At 40.5% G+C, this 16,677-nt stretch overlaps 2 protein-coding genes across 2 annotated transcripts in view; both read right to left on the reverse strand.

The window, feature by feature from the left end:
* Positions 1-10,663, reverse strand: part of LOC123363276 (ATP-dependent translocase ABCB1-like) — a 63,150-nt gene extending 52,487 nt beyond the window's left edge. Inside the window, exons 1-6 of the mRNA XM_045004144.1 lie at positions 10,642-10,663; positions 9,841-9,935; positions 8,991-9,115; positions 6,683-6,860; positions 4,670-4,783; positions 2,144-2,254 (exon numbers count right to left, since the gene is read on the reverse strand). Of these exons, the coding sequence (XP_044860079.1) occupies positions 2,144-2,254; positions 4,670-4,783; positions 6,683-6,860; positions 8,991-9,115; positions 9,841-9,935; positions 10,642-10,663 (645 nt within the window). The remainder of the gene's footprint in view (positions 1-2,143; positions 2,255-4,669; positions 4,784-6,682; positions 6,861-8,990; positions 9,116-9,840; positions 9,936-10,641) is intronic.
* Positions 10,664-11,092: 429 nt separating this feature from the next.
* On the reverse strand, positions 11,093-15,276 carry LOC123363277 (phosphatidylcholine translocator ABCB4-like). The gene is made up of 6 exons (XM_045004145.1): positions 15,176-15,276; positions 13,665-13,752; positions 13,526-13,574; positions 12,516-12,669; positions 11,482-11,548; positions 11,093-11,288 (listed from the first exon to the last, which is right to left on the reverse strand). Exons 1-6 carry the CDS (start codon positions 15,222-15,224, stop codon positions 11,093-11,095), a joined length of 603 nt encoding a protein of 200 aa, XP_044860080.1. The 5' UTR covers positions 15,225-15,276.
* Between the last annotated feature and the right edge of the window lie 1,401 nt (positions 15,277-16,677).

A 16,677-nucleotide genomic window follows, 5' to 3' on the forward strand; every position in this document is an offset into this window, starting at 1 on the left:
AGAAAAACCCTTTGGCTCTGAAAACAAAATGGGTGTTGTAATATCCCCAATGGAATGAAGGGTCAGGATTCGACAATCTCTGGAATTTACTAGGGAGGAATTAGTTATGGAGTAATGACACTTTTGTTGCTATGTTCACATTTAGGAACATTTTACTTCAGTCTGTTTATCCCATCTTATGAATATCTAATATTGTTAGTGACCAAATATTTGTCTTCTATGGGAACTCTTATGTATATTTAGGCTGATTTATGACTACACATTTTTTTGTAATAGAAGATAAAAACAGTAATATTGTTCTTGTCTCCTTATACTATACCAGAAGAGCTCCAGTTTTCCAGTAAGCTAATAGTGGATAAGCTTTGGTGTTTGCTTGACCATCATTCTCCACCCCTTTAACATCATTTCTCATCACGACCATCCCAGCTCTAATCTCCCTTTTTAGGTAAGGCAGGAAAGGGCATGTCAAGGTAATGCTGATAATAACTAGAGTCTTCAGCTCTCTCTGACCCGGTTCATTCCAAATTTAGGTACTAAATGGACATTGCCTTGATCTGGTCTGTTGATCATCTCTGGCTGGTGATTGATGAGAACCAGGTATCCAGGATGATTCTTTTAGCTTTGCCAGCTACCTCTGATACCATTGATAATGAGCCACTGCTGAAACAGGGTGGAGTCTGGAAGGGATGGATGGAATCATTCTGAAATGGCTCCATCCCATTCCAGCCACAGCCCCAAACTGTGGCTCATCCGGCCCAGGATTTCTCTTGTGTAGAGTGATGTGGGATTCTGTCTTGTCACCCTCCTGCTCAATTTGTATGCAAGATCATTAGGGGAAGACAGTGAGACATTACAGACTACGCTGACTTCAGTATTCAGATAATATAGCTCTAGGTCTCTGTTTCATCAGACCCAGCTGGGAGAAGTTGACTGGCTTAGCCAGCAAGTTACAGGGTGGGTTTGAGGCAGGCAAGTCAGTTGTGACTCACCTCAGAGATGACTGAGTTTATGGTTGTAGGTTGGAGGAACCCATCAGAAGAAATGGTAGAGCTAACAGCAGCACACTCAAGTGAGTTCGTAACCTGTTGGATCCAGAGCTGCTTTTGCACGCAGGAAGCAGTAGCGGCTAATAGCATTTTGTTTGTATTTTACACTTGGCCAAAAGGTTCTGAACTTTCAGTTCCGGTACAGATGTCAATTCAGAGAGAAATATTGGATTACTGCAAAATACCATACATGGGACTGTACAACAAGATGCCTCCCCTCACAAACTTCAGCCGGTGGAGAGCATGGCAGTCTGTTTCTTAGAGGGCATTTTCTGTAGGGAGAATCTTGCCTCCATGCTCTGTGATCTGCACTGGCTTCCATTTCATTGTCTGGAGTGATTTAGAATAATGGCTTTAACCAATAAGCCTTAAAATAGGTTGAGTCCTGGCTATCTCCAAGATTACCTCTCCCCACATGGGATATCACAGCAGCTGAGATCTTCTGAAGCGCGGACACAAACAGCTTTCTGGGTTTAACCACATGAGGGCTGGAGGTGAGGCATTGTTGGTGAGTGAGCTTGAATGAAGAATTTGCTTCTGATTCAATTCACCGGAGGCCAAATTTACTCACCTTCAGGTTATGCTGTAAGCCCCATTTGTTCTCCCTTACTTTTTCCAGCAAGTGAAAATGAAGAAAAAGTGGATGATGGGGATGAAGACAAAGCTTTAGTTTTGGGAGGACATTCATCCTTCTTTATTGTTGTATTTTTATAACTAGTATAATAACATTTAGCTCTTACATAGTACTTTTCATCCATATATCTCAAAGCACTTTAAAGAGGCGGTCAGTATTACTATCCCCATTTTACAGATGGGGAAAATGGAGGAAGAGAGAGGTGAAGTGACTTGCCAAGTGTTACTTTGCAGGACAATGGCAGAGCTGGGAATAGAATCCTGGTTTCTTGAGTCCTCACCCAATGTTCTTTCAACTAGACTACACTGTGCTACATAAATACCCAGAGTACAGGATGGGCACTTTAAAAAATACTGTTTTAAAACAAATACATTAAATTGATAAAATATCAGTTTTCTTTTTGGTCACACAGATAATGGCAGCAGCTCTTCATTGCAAAGATGAATTTTAAAAGATCACTTACTTTAATATCAGGTCTGGATGGGTAACTGAAATGGATGTTTTTGAATTCAATTTCTCCTTTGAGCTTGTCTGGTCTGTATCCTTCCTTGGCACTGCTATCTAGAAGACGGTGCTGGAGAGAGATTTTGAAAAGGTATTACACATTTCTGTGATTTTACAGTTGTGTCTTGATAGATAAGTTGTTTAGGACAGAAAAAAGAAACACTGCAACACTACATAGCAGTTTAACTGATCAATGGTTGCTGTATTTCACCCCAGAGGATTCTGCCTATCAGTGAAATACAATCCTTGTGTATACCCTGCAAAGCATTTTGGGATACGGGACAAGGAAAGAACAGGAGTAACTAGAATAATAAATCATCTATTATACCTTAAATCATCCATCTCTCAACATTTACAATGGGCCCAAATCCCTTAGCTCCCTCCCAGCATCTGCCTAGGCAGAATGTGGGTTGAGAATCAGTTCTTGGAGGAGTGATGCTGCCTGTAATTGTTGGTTGGCTTAAAATGCACAAGCAAAATAAACAAACTGGGGATTTATTACAAAGTCTTCATCTCTTAAAAAAGATACCATCATCCTGAGGCTCCCTGGTCTGAAGTCCAATGGAAAATTAGCCTGGCGCTAAATAGCCTGACCTGCAATTGCTCCTCCACTTCCCATGTTGCTGATCTCTGCTGGACTGACACTTTTCAATGACCCAGTAACCACCAGCAGAGTTCAAAATTTCTCTTTGGAGTAGAAATGGGAAGTTTAAAGGGGACCCCGTAGGCTCTCTCTGCTCCACTCTAAGACCAGTAAAACCAAAAATAAAACCAAACCCTTTGTCTCAGAGTTCTGTTTTCTGGTAGTAGCTTCCAGCTTGTTCTATCTCCATCCAGGATTCTAGACAATCTGGGAAACAGAGTTCTGAGTCTCTATAGCCATTGTTGCTGTAGTCTGAGGTGAGTCCCCTAATGACTTGCTTAGTGTAATAGGTCAGGAACAACTAACACAGAGTTTGATCACCCTTAATTCAGTTTCTCTGGGCAAAATTCCACCCTTTGTTATATTCACACAACCTCACTGACACCCATCAGCATTTATTGCCATAACAGAGGACAAAATTCAGCCCTTTGTTCTAACCTAATATGAACCTGGGACTTCAGATATATAACAAACTGCTATACAAAATTCTAAGAGTTAGTTACTGAAAGTGTGGCATCCCTCTTCCCCAGCAACAGTATTACCAGAGCTTTCAACAGCATGCATTGTCATGCATCTGACAAAGTGGGTATTCACCCACGAATGCTCATGCTCCAAAACGTCTGTTAATCTATAAGGTGCCACAGGACTCTTTGCTGCTTTTACAGATACAGACTAACACGGCTACCCCTCTGATACTTCAACAGTACTGTTAATCACCAAATCAAAAGCAGTTGAACTGAAATCATGTCCACTCCACATACTTGTGTTTTAAAGAGCAATGTCATTTCACTTAGCTCTTCACCACTTACTCTAAAAAAATAAATAAATGAGGGAGTGACAAACCTAACAGGAACGAGGGCCCCAATCTGTAAAGTTGAGCTATAGATCTGAGTTTCCCCCAAGTTTGAAATAAGCTCATTTAGGGCTTTGGTTAAGGCTCGTCTCTCCTTAATATGAAGAGAAATGTCATCTTACTTTTGTTTTCAGTGGTCTGAGTCTATGCAGTTCATTCACTTTTTGAATTTTTTGAGAAATAAATCAGAAATTTCAGACTGCTAGAAAAGTGACATTAAATGACAAAGTTCCTCATCTGTCTTGGTGGGTCCTGCACTTACAGGTGGATTTGCTTGCCTCAGAGATTCATGGCAGCCCTCAGTCTGGCTACTTTTGATAGTGCTCAAACCTGCTGTCCACTCACCTAACCTCACCAGTGGCCAGCATGGGGGAAACCTAGTGGCTTGGGGACAGGCCAGATCCCTTTCCAATTTAGACCTTCCCTTCTGGTGTTTCTCACAGACCAAGTCAACTCCTCCTGTGTCCTATCAGGAATTGGGGGGATGGGGGAAACCCAGGCCCACCCTCTACACGGGGTTCAAGCCCAGGGCCCTATGGATAGCAGCTGTCTATAATGGTCCCTGTATCAGCTGCATGACAGCTACAACTCCCTTGGCTACTTCCTCATGGCCTTCCCCAGCACCTTCTTTATCCTCACTGCAGGATCTTCCTCCTGAAGCCTGATCACGCTTGAACTCTTCACTCCTCCAGCAGCATGGCTTCTCACTCCCTGGTCCTTGCACACACCCCTACTAACTGATGGGAGGTCCTCTTTAAAGCAGGTGTCCTGATTAGCCCGCCTGCCATAATTGATTCTAGAAAGTTCTTAATTGGCTCCAGGTGTCCTGATTAGCTTGCTGGTCTTATTTAGTTCTAGCAGGTTCCTGATTGCTCTAGGGAAGCCCCTGCTCTGGTCACTCAGGGAATAGAAAATTGTTCATCCAGTGGCCGGTATATTTGCCCTCTACCAGACTCTTGTACCCCACTGGTCTGGGTCTGTCACAGTACCTTACTGATGACCTTGTACACTTCATAGGCAGCACCTCGAGCATTGGCAACACATTCCAAGTGTGGGGAGCCCTGGATGAGGTAGAATGCGCCACGGAGCACAGAGAATAATACCTACAGGGAAACAAAACAGGAGCTAGTGTACAGTGGTTCCAGACCTGCAGTTTCCTTAGTGTTAAATGTCATGGTAATCCTGGTGGTTCTGTAAGAGCTTTTCCAGAAAAAAAAATATAAAAAAGAAAATCAAAACTACGATTTCAGGTTGCATTTTTCCAGCTCCCCCAGTTTTTATTCTTTCGCTGGATTTGACACAGGACGTGGTGAATGTAGCTATTGTGTGCACCCACATGCCCTTTAACAGTTGGATTAGCTTTTTTTATTGCTCCTCTTTTCATTAACTCCCATTAAGAGAATAAATAGTGAAATTAGACATCTCTCCATCTCTTTGCAATAATAAAAACCTCAGCGTCCTCAAAGAGAGTTAATCCACAGTTTCCTGAGGCCCCAATCCTTCAAAGTGCACACGTAACATTATGCCTTGTGACTAGTTCCATTGAAGTCAAGTTCTCATCAGAAGTCAGTGGGGCTACTCACAGTGCATAACACACATACCTAAGTCTTTGCAGGATCAGGGCCTTATTCCTTTCCAAAGGAAAAATAATCTAAAAATTTTGATAAAGTACAAAAATCCCTTGCAGGGATTTAAAAAAATGAAAGATGGTCCCATGGCTGTGACACTAGCAGATCAGGCGCCAGCTCATGCCAAAACCCCAGACCTCACTCAGTGATTACAGATGCATAGCTGGAAGCCAGGCCAATTCACATGTGTATTAGTATAGAGCAAAGTTATTGTTACATGTATAAGAATGTATTTGGTGTTTAAACTTCATGAAAACTAATGGGATGTTAATGCACTGAAAACAATGCATTAGTTAAACACTTATCTGGATCCCGTTATAATGCTGTAGCAAACATTCACATAGTGTATGCCCCTGTCAGCAAACAACCCATCAAATAAGAAAGAAGTCTTGTGGAATGCAAATGAAGAATTTAACAGAAAAGTGTTAATTTCAAAGCAAGTGGTCATTGTGTGTGATGATCAAAGGTCAAAGACTCCAAATGTATTCCTCACTCTCTGCCATCAAAGGAAAAGCCCACATGGGTATTGACCCTGTCAGCTTGTTTTCTTTGGGAAGAAAACTATGAGTATGGATTCAGGGAAAAATCCTTCATCTCTGCACTGTTTGGATTCTAACAGGGCAAAATAAATGAACATAGAGATGGAGATTCCCTGAACACTGAGAGACTTTTGCAAAACTGGCAGATCACTACATTTCTGCTATCATTTGAAATTATAGACTGACTCATCTGTACATATATTTTATCTGCTTTAATCTCTCAATAACTCGTATTACCTTTTTTTAGCTAATAAATCTTTAGTTAGTTTACTACAGAATTGTCTACCAGCATTGTCTTTGGTATAAAATCTAGGATACCAATTGATCTGGGGTAAGTCATTAGTCTCTGGGACTGGAAGCAACCTGAATGTGGTGTGATTTTTGGTGTAAATGACCTTTTATCACAAAGTCGGGTTTGTCTGTATGGCAAGATAGACTGGATAGTCTGTCTGTGACTCCATGGTAAGACTGCTGTAATGATCCAGGAAATCACATTTGTTACTGGCTTGGTGAAATCTAATTATAGAACACAGCACCAGTTTAGGGTGTCTACCCTGTTTTCTGACAGCCTGCCCTGAGGTAGGCACTCATGGTCGTGAATCACTCCAGACAGCATGACAGTGACCAAATGAGATATTTGTTTAGGAACTTTGAGGTCTTAAGTATGTAGATTCAACATTTCTGTTGATTTATATTAAAACATGTTTTAAGACTTAGTCTGATAGGTAGGTTGTGCCTCAGCAGAAATTATAGATCTTTTTATGCAGTACTGAATTTATAGACCATTTTTAAAAAGTTTGCCTCAGTTAATCAGACTATACTGTGCTGTACTTACAATTAGCACATGTCCGATGTCATAATTCTCTTTCTCCTCCACTGTGAGTTTGATTCCGTACCAAAATGCAAGAGCAAAGGCTCCAAATGAAATAAACTCTGTGAAACCCAAAGATGTGTATGTGGTAATGGATTTTTTTACTCCAACTTTCCTAGCATTCTCCAGGTTAACATCATATCTGAAAACAGATGATAAATGTTAAATTTGGTATGTTCCCAGATGACATTCAGTTCCCTAGCTTCCTCTCATGCTTCCAGGGTTTTCTGCCATAAAAATCAATTATCCAGATTCTTAGATGGTGTGAATCAACACAGCTTCATTGATTTTACATCAACAGAGGATCTGGCCCATGGCTGCTCTGAGTGAATTATCAGGCACACAGATAAACATGATATGTTGGGGAACAGTCAACACAACTTTGTAAATGGAAATTGTGCCTCACCAATCTATTAAAATTCTTTGAGAGTTTCAGCAAGCGTGTGGACATGGGTGATCCAGTTCAGAAAGTCCACACCAAGGTCCTAAACAAAGGCTCTTAAGCAAAGACTTGGGATAAGAATGATAGGAAACAAAGGGTAGGAATAAATGGTCAGTTTTCACAGCAGGGAGAGAAAAATTATAGATCCTTTGGGGACCCTGTACAGAGACCTGTGCTGTTCACATATTCATAAATTATATGAAAAAAGAGGGTGAACAATGAGGTGCAAAAATTACAAATGATACAAAATTATTCAACATAGTTAAGTCCAGAGCTGACTGCAAAGAGCTACAAAGGCATCTCACAAAACTGTGTGACTGGGCAACAAAATGGCAGATGAAATTCAATGTTGATAAATGCAAAGTAATGCACATTGGAAAACAATCCCAACTATACATAAAGAACGATCGGGCCTAGTTTAACTGATACAATTAAAGAAAGATCTTGTAGACATCATGGACAATTCTCTGAAAACATTTGCTCAATGTCCAGCAGCTGTCTAAAAAGCTAACAGAATGTTAGGAACCATTAGGAAAGGGATCGCTAATAAGAGCGAAAATATCATAATGCCACTGTGTAAATCCATGATATGCCCACACCTCAGATAATGTGTGCAGTTCTGGTTGCTCCATCTCAAATAAGATATACTAGAATTAGAAAAGGTACAGAGAAGGGCAACGAAAATTATTAGTGGTTTGGAACAACTTCCATCTGAGGAGAGATTAAAAAGACTGGACTGTTCATCTTAGAAAAGAGATGACTAAGAGAGGATATGATAGAGGTCTAGAAAATGAATGAAGGGAAAGTGAATAGGAAATTCTTATTTACCCCTTCATGTAATATAAGAACCAGGGTTACCCAATGAAATTAATAGGTAGTAGGTTTAAAACTTACAGAATGAAGTACTTCTTCACATAATGCAGTCAACAACTCATTGCCAGGCCAAAAGTATAACTTTTTGCTTGTGATCCTTTACAAGCTTATGGTTTTCCATCAATCAATAGCAGCTTCTGTTCACTCATTAGCTATCTAATCCCCTTTAGCTTCTGAAGGGCATTATAGAAAGCACCACTCAGCCCAGCAATGTTCCCAGAACATTTCAGGAGGACATGCATATCATTTTATTGTTCAATGACATGCTCAGAAGCTTTGTAGGAACCTCTCGACACATACATTATGTACAAAAATGCCCTGATCAAAAGTGGGAAGGCCCAAAATGAATGGCACAGTTTACGCAGTAGTGAAAGGATCCTAAAATGATGTGCAATTAATTTCTTCCACATATAATGCTGGGATATCATTGGTGCTGTTCAGATTAGATCAAGAGGAGGATTATTTGCAAAGCACTAAGCACATACTTAACTTTAAGCATGTGGGTAGCCCCCTTGAAGTCGATGACATAGGAAAGTGATAGGAAATCTTACCTAAGCTCATGATCCAGTAAAGCATGAACTTAACTGTAAACACTTTAATCGATGATTTCAGTGGGAGTGTGCATGTGCTTAAAGTATTTGCATAAGTGCTTTGTTGGACTGGAGCCTTAGAGAAGATTGCATTTTCTGTAGCCTCAGCTTCCAAATTCAAGTTCAGGTTAGTGTCAGAGGGAAATTGGGCCTTACAATGTCCCTCCATAATGTAGGTCAATTGAGTGATTGCAAATATTCATGAGTGACAGAAAACATCTCCTTCCATATGCTCATATTTATCTTCATCTGAATTTCTCAGCTGTCTGGGGGATAAACTGACTGATCATCTTTGATTTTTTTTTAAATAACCACATCACTTTCCCAAATATTATGTACAATCAATAATTAGTTAAAAAAAACTCACTTTGCTAATGCCTTCATCTCTCCATTGAAAGCAACAACTGTTCTGATAGAAGTCAAAATTTCTTCCGCCACAGCTCCTGCTCTAGCATAAGCAGTCAGCTCTTTTGTAGTGAATGATGCCAGGAACTGGAAAATTGGGAGGGTGGGGGGAAGGGGAAAGTATTTTATGAAAATCTATTTAAATGGTGTAAATTATGTACTGATACAAAGGGTGATCAAACAGTTAGCAAATGAGCCTAGAATTTAGCAAACCTGGGTTCAAGTCCCCACTCCAATACACTTTTCCTGGGCAACTTTGGGTAAGTAATTTTTCTCCGTTTTTCACTTCTCCATGTGTAACATGAGAATCCCCTCTCTTGCATGGTGTTGTGAGGCTAAACATGATGAAGCTTGTGTGGCACTCAGAAACTATAGTAATGGAGGCCATGTAAATAACTTAGCTATCTTAATTACAGGTCACAATCCTGTTTCTTCCTCCACCATTTTCAGTGCTTAGGTGGGGGAAAGAGGGAGCAAAAACCAACACAATCTATACATGGAAACATTTTGTAAATTTTTCTGTGCATTACAAGCAATATCTACTAATGTGCTCACAGTTGATGAATGCTGATCATCCTCTTCCCATGTGGTGAGTGGTGTTAACTGGAAGCAGTCCAGGCCTCCATGGCATGCTAATGCCTGCCCGCTCATGCTCAGTGTAGACAGAGCTCTGCAAATTTTGGGGCAGGAGCCAGTGGAGTAGGAGAAGGGCTGCTTTCCATGCTCTCCAAACTTTGGGGTCATATTGCTTTGGGGGTCATTCCCTCTGTTTTTAGAGGTAAAATTCTTATTTGTTTTTCCTCAGCACTTACAAATGATCCAACTGCTGCTGCTGCAACAAGGAGAGGGCTAACTGAAAAAATCACCAAAGTCAGTTTCCATCCGTAGACGAATCCTATAACAATCCCTGTCAAAAACGTGGAAAAGAATTGTACAAATATACAGAACTTGTCTCCAATGCCTTCGTGGATGGTGTTAATGTCACTGTTAATTAAAAAGAGATTTGTTAACATTGATGAATGCCTCCTCCTCACACATTTTTCTGTTTTGCTGGAGAGAAGCTTGTCAGAAGTTTAACTGTTCAAATCATTGGGTAGTAGGAATTTTGGACGTGGATACTGAACAGCAGCAATGGCTCTTTGTGGGGCTAGGAACTAGCAGAGTACAACTCATTGTTTGTGATGTAACCTCCAGATAGACTTCTGCCATTGCTACCCCTGCTCATTCACACGTGACCCAATTCATTCATGCAATAGCCAAAAGGAATAATCCATTAAAAAAAATCATCCCAAAACCTTTGCATTACTTTTTCCTCTAAGTTCCCCTATGTATCCGATCATCTTCAATTTTGTTATTAGATTTTACGATCTTTGAGGCAAGAAATATCTCCTTTTTCCATCCTATATAGTGACAAGTACAGTGTTAGTAAATTATTAATTGAAAAATCATTGTATGTCATGCTAATTTTCTCTTGTTATTTATATATGTGGGAACTAGGATTAGTGAAATTCAAGCCTCTCTCATTCTCTTCAGGATTCACATCTTCCAAAAACTGGGCATATCCCTCCCTGCAAACATTAAATCTGGAGAAACTCTGCATACCCTGATCATACCTTCCTCTGAATCTCTGCACATGGGACCTGATACAAAGATTCCTAATGATTTTAACTGGTTTTGGATCAGGTTCAAAATGATAACAGTGCCTATAACTATGAGTGCAGTTTCATTTCATACAATGTCAGGGTTTTCAGTGTTTGTAAACTAGCTGGAGACAGCAGAACTGTTTATCTACAGTAATTTGCAAAATAGCTCATAGACACTACCAAGCCAATGTCAGAGGAGTAAGATATTGCATTTCACAGCATAAGCCCTCGCAGTGGAAATGTCACTGAAACCCTGAAAGTGAAGTGAAAACTGGAAACGAATTCCTCCCTCACATAGAAGAAATATTTTGGGTCTTAGTTAAAAAGGTTTCCTGGAAATTCCCTGTAGCTAATTCTATAAAGGTAAACATCAGACTTCTTTTTGGCTCAGGTTTCTGGTGCATAGATAAATAAACCCTTCTCACTCCGTCAGTCGGGTGTTCAACGTTCCAATCTTGCTGATATCAAACCAAGCTATTTCCTGGTGAAGTACTGCATAAAAAAACTTTTGTCGGATTCTTGCTGTCTGTCTTGCAGCTGAGGTCAGAAATGTCCAGACTTGGATGGTGCTCAGTATCACTACAGCAAAGCCAATACCCACATAGTAGTAGGCAAACCTATAGTAAATAGTAAAAGTCCATAAGGCCAATTGCATCTTGCAAGATAAGTTAGACACATCAGGTCACATTCAACCCTGCTGAAGCCAATGGGATGTAATTGAGGGCCAAATTTGGCTTACAGTCTAATGGACAAAAAAATATAGAAACTACACTGTGCTATTCTTATGAAAATAATTGCAGAGGTTCTTACCTGGTCATTTCAGCTTCTATATCCAAACCTGGCATTACTGGACAAGTAGAGCTACTATTCATCACAGCTGAAAGATTAATTATAACAAAGAAAAATATTCAGTTTTATTAGAACAGGCATAAAAGAAATCATGGCGGTTTTAGGCCATAATCTTATGGGTGTTTTGTATGACGCTACACTCCCTGCAACAGCTCTGTAGTTTTATAACTTTCATGGTGGCCATCATCCTTCCAGTGGAAGATTAAACAGGGCAAACTTCTGAGTCAGCTCAGAGGGTTACTGTAGAGTGATGTCATAGGTTTAGCTCACTACGCAAAGGGCACTGGTCAGATCATAGCTTCATCTGATCTGACCTTCAGATTCCAACAGTGGCCAATATCTGATTTTTCAGAAGTTGATAACTCCCCCTTGTACCTCACACAAGGCAAAATTCATCCACGCAGACACCATAAGGCTGACTTTTATGCACCACTTAGGTTCCACCCAAGCCTCAAAACTGGACCCAAATAGGGTCCAAGTGGTGGCTCAGCGTTTTGCTGGCTGTCTGCAAAAAGGGTAAATTTCACTACTAATGCACCTAACTGAATGTGCAGAACTTTTCAGACCTGGGAGAAATAGCAGACCCCTTCCAGGTGTCAGCACATATATTTTAGGGTAAGTTATGATTGCCCTTCTCATAAGCTTAGCTCATATAGAGGAAAAATAGAATTAACGGTCATATTTTGTTGTTTTAAAAATCCGATCACAGAATTTGATTTTGTGACCTCGTTGGGCAGTGAATTCCATGGATTAACTATAAGCGATAGAAAGTAGTAAATAGTTTTACAGTTATCAAATGTACTGCTCTGTAATTTATCAAGTGTCTGTTTTGCTACTGTACTATACAGCAGGGTAAAAAGGAAAGACTGCTCAGAATTCACTCTGCTCTTCATGGTTTTTTAACACCACAGCAGCACTCCATCCTGAACCTCTGCCAATCCAGTAAATAAGAGACCCTACCAAATATTTTCAGAAGTTGAACAAATTTTATTTACCTGAAGACATATTTACTGCTTGGCCAATCGTCACAAATCTGTTTGTCATCTTTCCAATGACAACAAAAATAAGTGGCAGCCCTGTTCCATTTGCAACAGCTGCAATCAAGCCTATTATCATCAAAATGATATCCAGCCAATCGGCATACGCAAACTACATGAATATAAAGAAAAAGGAATTAATTGAAGGTTGACAAATTCACATAATTGTGACAATATCCTACTAAGACACACAGAATAGGATTTGTTTTTACATAGCACCATTTGCAATTTGGGTATCCCAAAGCACTTTATGAAGCAATGAATTAGATAGTCTGAAGGCAAACACAACACATGGGATACACTTAGAAAAAGCTTACACACCATTTTAGGCCAGTTTTTATTGAGAGAGTTAGGACACGATGGCAGGATGAATCCCCTAATCTGCAGAAAAAAGAATGTATCTAACATCACCTGTGCAACTCACTGCCTCCCTGGGTGCATTCTACTACAGCACATATTTACTCAGTGCATTGAAAATGTAAACAAGCACAGGTAAGTAACAAACATTTGGCTGCTGCCTACCAACAGAAATGGGTATGTAGCAGTTATCACATTTAAGAAAAACAGGGCACTTGTTTCCCTGGATAATTCATAAGACATTGTGCACGAATGGTAAAATTATCTCCAGTTGAGAGACCCAGGGCAAGGCCCTACTTACCGCACATGCTTCACTTCAGTCCTTAACATGGGTGAATTTCACTCCGTCATGGTGCTAGTGCTGAAATATCGTCAAGCACTGGCAGTTAGCTGTGGGGGGAACTTTGCACAACAGGCCGTATTTTTAAAGAGTGGACCTGAGATCAATGCACAAAATGGCTGTGCGGCAATACTAAGTTTTGCACAGACCTCTTTCTTCCCTTTCGAAATGCAGTATTGTGGATGCACATTCGTCTGTCAACATAACGTACAACAGGCAAAGAAAAGGAACAATGAGAACTATAAATCAAACCAGTAAACTATGCACTAACCAATTTCAAAATGCCAACCATCTTTTCCTTTGACTCCTCATTTTTCTTTCTAAAAAGATTAATGAAAAATTAATCCAGATCCTTTCTTGAAAGGCAAGGCAAGAAATTTAACAGCATATTAAGATCAAGGAACCCCTACTTTTTCTTGTTCTTCTGTAACTCGCTATTCTGCTCTGGTATTTCATCATGTTGGAAAGCAGGATTGTAATAGCCATTACTTGCAGATTCTGTGGAGGGGAAAGTAGGTTTTGCTTTCACAAATAGTAAGGTCTTTTTTTTAAAGCAGGAAAACCACATTTGTCTCATGCTCTTGAAACAGGTCAGTAACTTTCAATTTTTTCCTCCCCAAAGATCACATCCAAGCTGAGAACAAACATTATTTTCAGCTCAAAAAAATAATTTTTAGGGAAGTCATTAAAGATTAACTTGGGCCTCAGCCTTGCAAAAACTGAGGGAATGCCTAAGTGTATGTCTACACTAGAAATGCGACAGTGGCACAGCTGCAGCTATGCTCTCTGTAGCATATACACTTACTACAATGGTTGAAGGGATTAGTGAATCCACCTGCTACGTTGCTGGAAGAGTTCTTCTGTCAAACTAATGGTGCCTACATTGGGGCTTAGGCCGGCTTACCTATGTCTCGCAAGAGCATGAATTTTTCACACCTCTGAGAAATGTAGCTAGGTGGACTTAACTTTTAGGTGTAGACCAGGCCTTTGTCTTTGCAGGATTGGGGCCTTAGAGTGGAACAGGCAGACATATTTGTTGGCATTTCAGTAGTACCTACAGGCCTCAACCCTACTGTGCTATGGCTGCACAAACACAAGCAAAAAAAGAGGATCTCCACCCAAAAGAGTTTATAATCAAGGAATAAGATGAGAAATAACAAGTGGATGAAAGAAACAGGCAGAGGAATCAGAACAGAATAGCGAGGTGACTGTGAACTACTGGATAAAAGATGGTCACATCACACCAGCTGTCTATCCTCTCTCAACGTGAACTATAACTACTGTGTTTTCCATCACTAGTTTTTAGAACATCTTTGTAGAGACTTACAGGACACTATTGTTTTTGTTATGATTATATAAAATACTTCAAATGCAGTAAACTGGTTCCTGACTCACATAGTGGAGCATTTGCACACTTAGACCCCATTGCTGATGCATGTCAATAACTTTATGCATGTGAACGGCCACATTGAAACTCAATGGGACTACTCATGTGCATAAATGCTCGCAGGATGGGAGCCTTAGTTATTTTCAAACTAGAGTGACTCTCTAGGTACACCAGGGTCACTTAAGTTGGTAGAAAGGCCACACAGAGCTACGCCCAGCCAGTGCTGTGATTAAGTTAAAAGATAATACGTGTATTCAGTGCTTGCTATGAATATTTTCTGAATGCTGTTTCCTCCACACAGATCCCCAAGAAGGGTCCATACTTGCTGGGTAAAGACACCACAGAAGAAAGCTTAATAGCCAGGGCAGCATGATTTGTGGAGGACGATGGGAGGGCTGATGTGTTTTTCCATAGAAATCCCTCATGGCTACCAGACAAGATTCAACATGTGGTTTAGTTTCGTGGCAATGGAGTACATCCTTCCAACAACTAGCCTAACATTCAAAAGAAGAAACAACTAACCGAAAAACTTACTGGGACTAAGTGGTTCCTTTTCTGTGTAATGTATGAAGTCATCCTTCATTGTGTTATTCTGTTGTATGGTTATTAGACTTGCAGAAGTAGATCACTTTGTGTAAAATCTGCATACACAAGAAAACAGCACAACCTTTCAGAGACAATAGCCATTCAAAGAGTTCACATTAAGATATGTTTATGTTTCTTTATTAATTATTTGTTTCCTTTCAACAACTTTTCCCAGGGAAGAAAAAATATTATCATTACATACTATTTTTACATCAGGGTAAATTACTTTTCTAAAGTACTATGTTCATTTTTAAAAATTAGAACAACAATGTGGCCTGCTTCCTGGGGATACCCAGGGCTGTGGCCACCTGCCCTTAGCACGAGAAAGTCTTGTCTGTGCCTGATGGGGGTCAGCTCCTCAACTCCAGTGGCCACAGGCAACACAAGCACTCCCCTTTAGGCCTAGGCAGGCCCTGCTGTCTCTTTACAGGTTAGCGATAGGCACATTCCAACCCCTGAGCTCTCTGAGCATCTCCCTGCTCCACTGCAAACTCACAGTATTTACAGATTTGCTGTTTGGAAAGGAACAGCACACCCCAGCTTACCAGTTCCAGCTCAGATCACCTCTTTGCTTAACACACGACACTTAGATACGTTTATAGTGAAAACGAGCAAAAGTTTATTTAACAAAGTAGAGATGTAACCCCCCTGTCAGTGCTGGCTTAGTACGTGAATGCAGTGCAAACAGGAGAGGGGTACCTCACAGTTTTTGGACAGTTCCAAAGTTTTGGTCACCCTGGGCTCAGTTGTGTGTGCTGCTGGTAGGTGCCTGCCTCCCGCTCCTGGCATGCTAAAGGATCAAGCTACTTGGTGATGCTTCCAGTAAGACAAGGGATAACCACACTAAGGTTGTGGCTACAGCACTTGAACTCACAAATAATTCAAACTCACATAAGCAAACACATTATAAAAAATAACTATAAACTTTATATAAGGACATGACCAAAGAGAAATAGACAATCAGTGAAAATATTAAATGATTAAAATGATTGGAGATCAATAATGCTTTGTAATTACTAAAGGCTCTGCCAAGAGACATGCTAGGTCACGTGACCACATACTCTCTGAATGTTCCTAAACTAAAGTGTCTCTTCCCACTCCCACCCCCAGTTCTGTCTGTTCCCTGCATCTCAGGTGGTGCATGTGGAGACATGTTGCAGGCCGGTAAGAAAATGCTGTTAGAAACACACTTTATTATACTGGGAATTGGCAGTGCGGGTCTTGATGATCCAGGTAGATGAAAATCCTTCTGCAGATGCAATGTGCCTTCATGGTGCAAAATTACAACCTAACTGCCCATATAACTCTAAGGGCTTGGCTACACTTGTGAGTTAGAGTGCATGAAACCAGGCACGGGTGCCTTAGCTCACTACTTGTCCCCACTGGCAAGGCACGTAGAGCGCTCTGACTCCGCAACTAGACCTGGTACTCCACCTCGGCTTGTGGAATAA

The sequence above is a fragment of the Mauremys mutica genome, chromosome 2, assembly GCF_020497125.1.
Source record: "Mauremys mutica isolate MM-2020 ecotype Southern chromosome 2, ASM2049712v1, whole genome shotgun sequence".
Lineage (NCBI taxonomy): Eukaryota > Metazoa > Chordata > Testudines > Geoemydidae > Mauremys > Mauremys mutica.

Bases quoted from the DNA above. Each gene is read 5' to 3' on its own strand.
- LOC123363277 (XM_045004145.1), bottom strand. From the start codon at position 15,224: ATGAAGGATGACTTCATACATTACACAGAAAAGGAACCACTTAGTCCC. The intron at 12,670-13,525 runs GTTAGTGCATAG...ATATTCATGTAG, and splicing joins TGGTTGGCATTTTGAAATTG to TTTGCGTATGCCGATTGGCT. The intron at 11,549-12,515 runs GTAAATAAAATT...TTAATCTTTCAG, and splicing joins AGCAGTAAATATGTCTTCAG to CTGTGATGAATAGTAGCTCT.